This window comes from Neopsephotus bourkii, unplaced genomic scaffold (genome assembly GCF_033783945.1).
Source record: "Neopsephotus bourkii isolate Nb327-2 ecotype Australia unplaced genomic scaffold, CSIRO-AGI_Nbou_v1 NB_936, whole genome shotgun sequence".
NCBI lineage: Eukaryota > Metazoa > Chordata > Aves > Psittaciformes > Psittacidae > Neopsephotus > Neopsephotus bourkii.
In genome coordinates, this window is record NW_026901430.1 from 1,652,225 (window position 1) to 1,662,745 (window position 10,521).

The 10,521-nt window shown below is 56.4% G+C and overlaps 1 protein-coding gene across 3 annotated transcripts in view; it reads left to right on the forward strand.

The window, feature by feature from the left end:
• ATP1B4 (ATPase Na+/K+ transporting family member beta 4) overlaps positions 1–10,521 on the forward strand; it is a 69,994-nt gene that overhangs the window by 58,178 nt on the left and 1,295 nt on the right. Inside the window, exons 1-8 of one of the 3 annotated variants that reach the window (XM_061358077.1) lie at positions 1,798–1,897; positions 2,254–2,318; positions 4,951–5,113; positions 7,701–7,829; positions 8,631–8,735; positions 8,983–9,179; positions 9,301–9,357; positions 9,989–10,084. In XM_061358077.1, the coding sequence (XP_061214061.1) occupies positions 1,801–1,897; positions 2,254–2,318; positions 4,951–5,113; positions 7,701–7,829; positions 8,631–8,735; positions 8,983–9,179; positions 9,301–9,357; positions 9,989–10,084 (909 nt within the window). In that variant the 5' untranslated portion in view covers positions 1,798–1,800. Of the gene's footprint in view, positions 1–1,797; positions 1,898–1,990; positions 2,075–2,157; positions 2,319–4,950; positions 5,114–7,700; positions 7,830–8,630; positions 8,736–8,982; positions 9,180–9,300; positions 9,358–9,988; positions 10,085–10,521 lie in introns of those variants that run through there. The other 2 variants (XM_061358079.1, XM_061358078.1) reach the window with 2 other exon arrangements.

The window sequence follows — 10,521 nt, forward strand, 5'->3', positions numbered from 1 at the left end:
TCCCCAAACACCTCCCTGGCACCTCTCTGTCCCCCATCCTTCCCGGGTCCCTCCTCATCCTTGCGATGCTGATGGCAGTCCCAGGTAGCCACCGACACGGCTCTGTGATCCCTGCTCTGGTGGTGACGCCTGTTGCTGACTGTGCCCTGTCCCATGGCGGCAGAACTTCCAGGACACCCGCAAGATCCCTGCATCCCTGGCCAGGGCAGGCCCTCAACCCCTGTTTTCCATATTGCATCTGTAAAATGGGGATAAAAACATCTTCTCGGCAGGCTTCATAATTGCTTGTAAGTCACTTTAATGCCCTGGGCTGAAAGGTGCTAAGTGCAAATCATGTAATTATTTCAAGCCAAAGCATATTTCATCAAGTTAAAAGAAATGAATCCTATCTCTGCTTTAAAACCCCCCACACTTTTATTGGACAGGAGGCTGATTGCCAGCTTCTCCCAGGAGAAAAGAAAGTGTGCGCTGACAGTAGCGCAAGAGGCAAGTTACGAATGCCCCGATCAATTAATGGCAAAGAACACGTCACCTCCAGAGAAAACAGTGATTATTTACCTCGGATGAACTAGAGGAGCCCTGTAATCACTGCCTGTGTGGGGCTGGCACTGGTCCCCTCCTGCTCGGTCACCCCCACTCCATGTCAGTGACGGAGGGGATGGGTCTCAGCTCCCTCTTCCACTGTGCCAGGGCCAGGCTGCGCGGCAGCACAACCACTGCCATGGGGTGCGTGTGCTCCTGGGGAGCTGCTGCTGCCCCACGATGGCCCAGGCCGTGTTCAGTCCCTGTGCCCCATCCCAGCTGTCGAGCTTTGGGCAGCAGGTCTCCATCCCCGGCGCCCCAGCCTGGCTGTGAGCACGGCTGCCTGCACGCGTCCTGCCGCGGGCCTGCCTGCGGGTAGGCACCGGTGCCGAGCCAGCCCTGCCTGCATGCCCAGCCGCAGGCGTGCGGCAGCCCCGGCCAACTCGGCGCAGACCGGGGCTGCTGCCAGACCTCTTTCCTTCCCGCGGCGCCCATTTATTAGCACAGCCGGCGAGCGGCTTTCAGCCATGCTCAGGGGAGGAAAGGGAGAAATGGTGCTTTGCTGGCTTGGACAGCGCGGTGCTGCCCTGCAGGAGCCGGGAACAGACGTCCCCTTGTCCCTGGGCAAAGCCCCAGGAAGGGGCAAGGCAGCCTTTTCCCTTCGTTAATAGGGCCCGGCTCTCCTGTGAAGGGACAGGCTGCTGGCCCCATTGGAAACGTGCCTAGGGAATGAGCTGGTGGATGGTGCTGAGCTGCTGCTGGGACAGACGGTGTCAAACAAGCCCCGCTGTTCCTCGAGAGCTGCATGGGGCACAGCCAGGGACAGGCAGTCCTTGCACACTGCTGTGTTTTAGCAAGGCTGGCCGGACATCAGTGCCCCATTCCGTGCTCTCCCCAGCACTCTACCATGCCAGCCCCTGACAGGAGCAGCACTCAGCATGCACCCTTGTGCTCCTAATGACCATCCTGTGCCTGTAATTCATTGATGTGGGAAAACCTGATACCCTGTCTGCAGGGTGTCCCAGCAGGGTGTCCCAGCAAGGTGTCCCTCTGGATTTTGTCTTGGTAGCTGTGACTGGCTCTTACAGACGGGTCATGGAAGCTGATACTGTGTTCCTAGCTGTTGTCTCAATCCAAAGGGATAAATATAGACCTGTCCCCTCGCACTGCTCCTTCACTGCAAAAGCGATTTTGCAAGCATTAACCACAGCCCCGCCGTGACTGACAAGCACATATTGACAGATACATGTGGCCATCAAAAGCCCTAGAGATTTCCTAATGTTTATTAACAGCTACACGGTCTCCCTGGGGCAGAGAGCCCCGCTTCCTTTCCCATGTAGGGCGCTGGCTGGCATTGATGGGGACTTGGGCACAGGTCAGGATGCTGAGGGTGCTGCAAAGGGCACCAGATGCCAGGGGGCTCGGGGCAGGATCCTGTTGCATTGAGCTCCCCCCGCTTAGGAAAGGAAGTTATTTTTTTATCTGCTCCCTAACGCCGAAGTCCTGCCGCGTAGGGAGGGAAAGCAGTGTAGTTCCCTGCAGACAGCCAAAGGTCTTGGTGCAGCCAGGCTCACTCAGCCTTTCTGGGGGGAGCTGCGGGGCTGGGGAGCTGTGCCTGCAGGTCCCCGCGAGCAGGGGCAACACGGCACCCATGATGGGGCTGGTGCTGCCGGGCTCAGCGCTGCACTCCGGCGGTGCTAACGCTCCCGTTTCTCTGTGTTTCCCACCCAGGGATGGACAGGAACAGCAGCGCTGGGGGCACGGAGGGCCAGCGCAGGAGCCCCCACCGGCAGGTGGTGAGTGTTCTGGGGGCTGCTGGCCACCCTGTGAGAGGTGAGGCGGGGGCTACTGTCAATGGCCTGCTTTGTGAATGATAAATACAGCTACTTTGCTCTAGGAAATGCTACTTCATCCCTCAGGCAAAGTGTAAGCACTTTGTACTGAGGGGGGAAGGGGCAGCAGGGGGGCTGGCCGGTGGTTCTGGGCAGTGAGGGGGTCTAGGAGGGTTGTGGACATCTGCCATGGGCCAGCCTCTGCAGACCTGGCTTTCAGAATGAGCAACCTGCTGTTGAGATCTGACCTGGTCCAGGGAAACCACCTGGCACCCCGAGGACACCCCTGCCCATCAGCACAGCATGATCCCTACAGGGATGTACCCCAGCTTTGCTTTGCCACCCAGGGTCACCCCAGATGCAGGGCAGGCAGCAGCCTGGGGCTGCACAGTGTCCTGAGAGGTTCCGCTGTGGCTGTGCCCCCTTCCTGCCCCAGCACGCTCTTGCCCCAAACCCTGCTGCTCCTCCTGTCCCTTCTCCAAGTGCAAGGGACTGCTCCGAGTCCACCTCTGGTCTTGGGCTGCAGAGGTAACACCTTGGAGGTGTTGCAGTCCAGACCTAACCTAGCTCCCCAGCATAGGGATCTCTGCCAGGGACCTGGCAGAGGGCTCATCCCGTCTTTCCACCTGCTCCACACAGACTTCCCTCCCTGTGGGAAGAGGATGGGACCGCCTCAGCCTTCCCATGCCCCTTGGAGCCCCTGTGATCTCTCCCAGTTATCAGGACGGGACTCGTCACTGTGTGCTGGATGAAACATAGAAACTTTCCTCCTTGCAAAAGGCTTCTGCAGGGTAGAGCCATGGAGTTCCCAGGGTGAGAGCCCATGGGTGGCTGTCTCTATGTCCCCGCAACAGCTCAAAGCATTGGTAGCAGCTTCTGGGCCAGGGCTCTGCATGCAGCCTATGCACTGCCCTCACTGCCTCTGAGCTGCAGCTGGTGTGAAATTCAAAGGTCTTTTCCTAAAGCAGCACTAAGCATCGGTGCAGAGTCCCCCTGAGCAGCCCCTGCTACCTTGAGTGTCTGAGAAAATGCTTCCAGAACAGCTACCAATAGCTCTTTAGTTCAATGGGGAGAAGAGTGGGAGGAAGGAGAACCCCTCCTGCTCCTCTTCCATCACTTGCTCATTTGCAGGTGTCCTGGCAGCCGGCAGCTTCTGCACTTCTCTCCCATTCCCTGCTGGCCACTTCTGCTGGGGCTGCTGCTTCCCCACTCCAGAATGCCCTGGTTTCACCAGCTGTGCATGGAGCAGGGCTGTGGCCGTGCAGGAGCTGGCTCAGGGCAGGCTCCAGCCCGGGGAGTGGGACCGGGGCCAGGCAGTGCCTTTGCTGTGCGGGCAGCGGCAGCAGCGCTCTGACGCAGGCATGCTCCCAGCAGAACCCCACGGGGGCTTTAGCCAGGGCCGATGGGTGCAATCAGTGGGATGATGGTGATGGTTTACAGCCCCCCTGGGTCTGACCGGGCCCTTCAAGGCATGAATTCGGGCTTTGGAGTCTGTCCTTTCCCCCCGTTCTCACTGTTTCACAGTATTTATGTGTCTGAGCAGAGTTTAATCTGCCTGAATTGAGGGTGTTTCCAAGGCAGACTTTCTGCTAAGCCATCGGCCACGTCCCAGCTCCCCTGGCCTCCCCTGGGGTGTGAATATCCTGCTTGCCAGCCCTGGGTCCAACAGGTGCCTATGGCTGGCAGGTTTCCATGGCCCTTAGTGCAGACATGGGATGATGGTGCCAGTGCAGCTACCATGGGGCTCACAGTGGGCACAGTGCCCTCGGGGAAATGTGGCCAGGGCGGGCGAGCGTGGCTCTGACCCAGCCAGGAGAGGCTGAGCCCTGCAGCACAGGGAGGTGATGAACTCACCCAGATCTCAGCATCACCCCTTGTCCCCAGCCCTGCCCTGAGCCCAAAGCAAGGTCTGCACTGTGTCCCAGATCACTGCCTGCTTTTGAAGACACAGAGCCTGCCCAGGTTCAGGGGTGGTTAGGGACATCTGCCATGTCTTGTCTCAAGGGACTCTTAGCCAGGCCCAGGTACAGAGAGATTGTTCCTGAGCTCTGTACAAACGAGTTTTCACCACCGAGGCAAAATGCAAATTCTCACCACCTGGGGAGATGCTTTTCCATGGAACGCAGTGCAATTAAAGAGTAACAACACAGGGATTTCTCCAAAGGCTGAACACTTGCTCACGCGCCAAGAAAAACAAGCTGGGTGACCTCAAATAATGTCACCCGCTGTCATCTGTGGTAGCACCGAAGACGTGCGCTTGTGCTCAGAGATGTTGCAGAAGCGTGGGAACAACCCCAGATCACAGGTTTTCTTTGGTCATGTTCACACAGGTGGAAAAAGATGAGTTTCTGTAAATGCCAGGACAAGGAGACAGTGCCCAGTGTGACGGCAGTGATGTACGTGTCATGGAAAAATGGATGCTGGGATCTAAGCGATCTTAAGTTACAACAGCCAAATCTGCCTCTCTTTAACTCAAGAGTGATGATGGGAAAATGGAAATTTGAAACATTTCCAGCTATTAAGTGCTTTTGCATTTATTTTTGGCCAATGGGATGTTCAGCCTGGATGTGGGGGCTGTGTTCTGTAACTCTTGCAGGAAAATAAGCAGGACGAGGAGGTCTGGGTTCCTGACAGAAGAGAGAACAAGACCAAAGCAGACATGGGGAGCAAAACCTGGGCAGACCTGGCTGGGGAGATGAAGATATTCCTGTGGAACCCGGAGGAGAAAACATGCCTGGGGAGAACGGCCAAGAGCTGGGGTAGGTCCTTGCTCAACCCCGCTTTCAGGGATCGTTGCCTTTTCTCCTTCACAATGGATGCACTTGCCTGTGAACGTCCTCGATAGCTCGGACTGACTACCCCTGTCCCACATTTTCAGGGTAGATGTTTCTAACCAGTGCAATAAAGAACTAGTGAGGAGGATGAGCAGAAACCTTGGGAAAGATACCCTTGGTCTGGATGTTAATGTTGACTGAGAATGTGAAAGCAAAGATTTTGGGCTGCCCAGACCATGTGCTGGGGAGGAATTAAGAGGCTGAGTGATCGCAGGGGCTGCAGGTCAGGCTGCCACAGCCATGCACCTCTGCTGCTGCCAGCAGCCTGGCTCCTGCCCGTGTAAGTCAGGAACCTGCGGGGAGGTGGCTTTGGGTTCATCAGTGTTGGTGGGGAAAGAGCACCTGAATCACAGGGCAGGTGGTGTGGGGAGGGTGCTCACTGCGAGGCCACACAGCCCTCAATGCCTGCATGTGCTCTGGGGCAGGAAGGGCCGGTCGTCACCGTCACCCCACAGCTTCCCAGGGCATGACGTGGTGCCAACAACAGGGCCCATATGTGCTGTTGGGGATGGTGGCTGGGATATGACAGTGAGGGTTTTGGGCACCCTATTTGATCCATATCTGTGTGGCCTTCAGAAACTATAACTGAGCCTGGAGGTGCCCTGGGAGATTAAGAGCAGCCCATGGTGAGCTCTCCTGCAGGCTCAGTCTGAGAGCAAGGTGCCACAGCACACTGGTGCCATCCCCCTTTGCAGCTCTGGTCTCCTGACAGCACATAGCCCCCACAGCAGTGAAGATCTTAGCCTTAGCATCATGTGCACATCCATATGGGTGTAAGTGTAAATTATCAGGGGCTGCTGCTCAGCCTTTGCAGCCCTTGTTGACTGGCACTGGCAATGAGCTCGCAAGCCCCACAGCCTGCCTGTGCCCTGGCTGAGTGCTCTGCAAAGCCTGTGGTGGCAGCCAGGAGAAACAAAGGACCCATAAGCACCAGAGGAGTCTGAAAGTGTGCAGGCATGAGCCTGGGGCAGAAATCCACGTGCCCTTTCCTGGCCATGAGGGCAGCTGGGTTTTGCTGCTCCTTTGCTGGATGGGAAGGTGCAGGCTGGAGTGCGGGAGCAGTACGCGGGCGAGAGTCCTTAGGGACGTGGGTTTGGCTCTTCCAGGTGCCGAGAAAAGCTCTGCGGGAGGAATGGATGTGGGCCCAGCTGGCTATTGCTGAAAGTTATTTATTTACAGCCTCGGGGAGGGTGCAGGGTCCTCCTGCACCCTGGGAGCATCCCGGTGTGCTATACAGCCACACTGCCCTATGGACACACATACCGCGGCTGCACACGCGTGTGCGCTCACATGCCCGTGCAGGGGGGCAGGAGAGAGGCCTTGAAGCTACTGTGAAAATCCAATCTTCTTTTAAAGTGAGAGCATTTGGAGGTGAATGGAGCTGAACTTTCCCACTCTCATCTCACAGGTGAGGAGGAGGGAGTTGGCCCAGCCTGGGGCTGCTCCCCTGCGCTGGCCATGAAGGTGTTCCCCAGGGACAGGGGGCTCCGGGGACTCGCACTGCCATAATGCAGGGAGCTGGCTGGCCACAGGGTCAGCACTGGAGGCTGCAGCCCCTGGGAAAGGCTGCACACCCGGCTCTGACGGTGACAATGCTTCCTGCTGCACTGCAGGAAACTGAAGACAGGGATGGCAGCAGCACCATGTCCCAACAAGCAGTGGCTCGGCACCGGCAGCAGCTCCAGCTTCACCAGGCTGGTGTAGAGGCAACATCCCAGCATTGTGGCAGGGTTGGACATTGTCCCTGCTGTGCCACCAGCAGCAGTGATGGTTCCCTCTGCCCCAGCTCAGCACACAGCAGGACACGGCCCTGCAGTGGTTCCCAGCACCGTGGCCCCGGCAGAAGCACGGCAGGAGAGCACATCTGCGTTCCCAGGGCTCCTCTGGGCTGCGGCACGTTTCTCCTGGGAAATGTTTGCCTTAGGGCTTCACTTTGCTTTCTGAGCCGCTGGGTTTTATTCATAGGCTGTGGCCTCTTGAGACATCCTCAGCCATCAGCCTGGTCCATAGGAAAAACAAACCCATTCCTGAGATGTCAGGGCTGTGACAGAGCCAGCGGTGCCACAGCCCCTGAGCGATGCCCAGCGCTGGTATCCCGGCCATGCAGGTGACAGGAGTCAGGCCAGGAGACAAGTGGAAGCTGCTGGGTACATGTTACCATGCCAAGAGGGGGTGGAAGGACAAGAGCCAAGACTGGGTCTGTCTGTCAGAGAGAGCTGAGGCAGGTGGGCACACAGACCTGGTCCTGACCCAGCCCTGGGAATGGCCACGAGGCAAAAGGGGTCAGAGCAAAGCAGCCACTGCCCCAGCCCTGGGGCTGGGCAAGGAGCGTGTCAGGCATCCAGAAATGCCAGGGTCTGTGTACGGAGGGGGGCTGTGAGCTCCCACCTCCATGACGGACTCGGAGCTGCGGAGGACGCCGTGCTGAGCACGGCTGTGCATCCCTGTGGGACGCTCCCCGTGGGACGTGCTCCAGTTGCGCTTACAGCAACGTGCCCTCTCTCTTTCGCAGGCTTGATCTTGCTGTTTTACTTCGTCTTCTACACGTGCCTGGCGGGAATGTTTGCCTTTTGCTTGTACGTGATGCTGCTCACGCTGAGCCCCTACACACCGACATACCGGGACCGCGTGTCTCCGCCAGGTACGTGCCCCCAGCCTGGCCTCAGGCACCTCCCTGCACCAGTGTACTCCTGGAATGGCATGGCAGGGACGTGGGTAAAGCTCTGATGGAGCTGTATGCTCCCATGGGCAACCAGCCCTCCATAACACAGGGTGTTATCACTTACCTCAGAGCACTGTGAGTGCTGTAGGTTCTCTGCAGGGGATCAGGCATCTTATATAGCATTCATTCTAATGATACTGTTATTCCAATTATGCTAATTATTGTTATCACTATTCTCAAGGAAAATTCCAGTTTTAAAGGTTTGGGCCTTTCATAGGTGATGTCCATTCATTTCAGCTGCTGCCCCTTTATACCTCATATCTTCAAAATAAAATGCAAATTAAGGTTTTATGCATTATTATTTTGGGGAGTCCTGGTAAGATAATGTTCAAAACTGCTTTCCCTGTGTCAGAAGCAGCAGTTTCCCTGTGTTTCCCCATGTTGGTGGGGAACACAAGGCCCCTCACCCTTATTCCTGTCTGGAGCCTGGACCCCTCAGCACCTGTGTGCATACCCAAGCCCACCACTTTCCTGCAGTGCTACTGAGATCCTCTAGGTTCCCCGTATTTCCTGGGATATTTTGTGCTCTCTGGGTGTGAAATGGAGGTAAGGGATCAGCTGGTTTAGGAGAGGGTTTGTGAGCTGGTGCTGCTGCTCTCATCCTGTGCCCAGCCCTGAGCCCAATCGCAGTGTAACCAGCCCCAGCAACTCACACCCCACATCCACATCCACCCCAAGTCCACCTACATTTGCTCTAACAGGGTCTGTCTCCTTCTCCAGGAGTAATGATCAGACCGTACTTGAATGGGTTCACCATTGCGTTCAATGTCTCTCAGCCCAGCACGTGGCAGCCCTACGTGGACAGCATGCACCACTTCCTAGCAGGTAAGCTCTTAGCCACCCCAGGGTCATATTGGCAAGTTGTTTGCACCCGTGCACACAGGCACACAGCAGTGCAGGGATCTCCTTGTGGGCATCTCATGAGTCTAGAAAGAGAGGCTCCTAAAATGGTCGCAGGAGCCTTGCCTTTCCAGGTGGGACTTTCTAACTCCCTTGACATGCGGATGTACTCTGAGAGTGTGGGTATGTGCAGGACTCGAGAAATGTTAACAAGTCTCTTGGTCCCCGCCAGCTTACGATGACAAAGTTCAAGAGGAGAAGAATATTGAGTGCATCTCAGGACAGTACTTCATCCAGGGGGGCAATGAAAGCGAGGAGAAGAAGGCCTGCCAGTTCAAACGCTCCCTTCTGCGGAACTGCTCTGGCATTGAGGACCCAACGTTTGGCTACTCTAAAGGCCAGCCCTGCATCCTGCTGAAGATGAACCGGGTACAGAGAAAGCTCGTTATCTTAATTCCTTCCTTAATTCCAGCTTAAGCCCTGGAGAAGGGAGGCTGCACGTGTTTACCGCTGCATTTCCTACAAGCACGGGTGTCTTTTGTTTTTGCAGATCATAGGCTACCGCCCTGGCGCTGGGGTCCCTGTGAGAGTGGACTGCAAAGTGCAGGTACTGCTTTCCTTTGTGCTTGTCAGCATGGTGCATAGAAGGCCAAATGTCTCCCTCTGATGGACCCCACCAATATTCATCCCCATTTGAGCCTCAGTCACAGGACCCAGCACTGCCAATGCCTCTGGGTGCAGCGCACCAGTCTCCTGCTTCCCACTCTTGCCCTCTGTGTGCTGCCAGAGCCAGGCTCACCACCAGTGCCCTGCTCAGCCCCTGAGGGCAGCGCTGGGTGCTGGGTACCAGCTAGAGCCTGCAGCTCAGGGCGCAGAGGCAGGAGCTGCTCACATCCATCCCTACTGCTCTGCAGGACCCTTGGTCCTGGGAGTGCCCTGCAAGCTCCCAGCAACAGGGTGAAGGAAGGGCTCCCACTGCCCGGGCAGAGAGCAGTACAGAACTAGACAAGTGCAGGGAGGGACTGACAGGCACAAATCCTGTAACCTTGCCTGTGTCTTCATAGCACTGTTATGCTCCACTCACTGCAGCAGCAGCTGGCTCTCACAGCAAACTCTGCATGGAGGCAAGTGCAGCTGAGCCCTGACAGGGATTTGCAAGAGGTTTCAGTAGTAAAGCTCCTTCACACTATCCTGAAGGGAGCTGCATTCTGTGTCCCTTTGTTTTTTTCCAATCACAGAAAGGCAATGAGAGCGATCTCAGAGCTGTGGACTTCTACCCTGGAAACGGGACATTTGATCTCATGTATTACCCCTACTATGGCAAGTTCACTCATGTAAGTAAGGACTCTGGCATCTTCGCTATGTCTCCTTGGTGAGGAGAGGGCAGGAGCTGCTGCACAGGGTACAGATGTGCTTTCTGGCTATTTTGGGCAGATGCAGGCAGGAGAGAGGCCGCGGGCACTGGGACTACAGTGCTCTATTTCTGTCTCTGACAAACTGAGGAAAATCCTTGGGGATTCTGGTTGCCCCCTGGCAGCAATGGGAATGATTAAGTTCATCATCTGGAGACTGAGACTGTGCTAACTCCCAGAGAAGGTCTCAACACCAGCGTTTCCCAGGGCGTTAGGGAAGTCAGGGGTTAAGAGACAAAAGAGGAACAGGATGGGTTTTCTGTCAAAGCTATGTCAAAACCACTTCAGGCTGGGTGGTTTAAAGCAGTCCAACACCAGCGACTATTTCTGAACATGCCATCCAGCACTGCTTTGGTCTG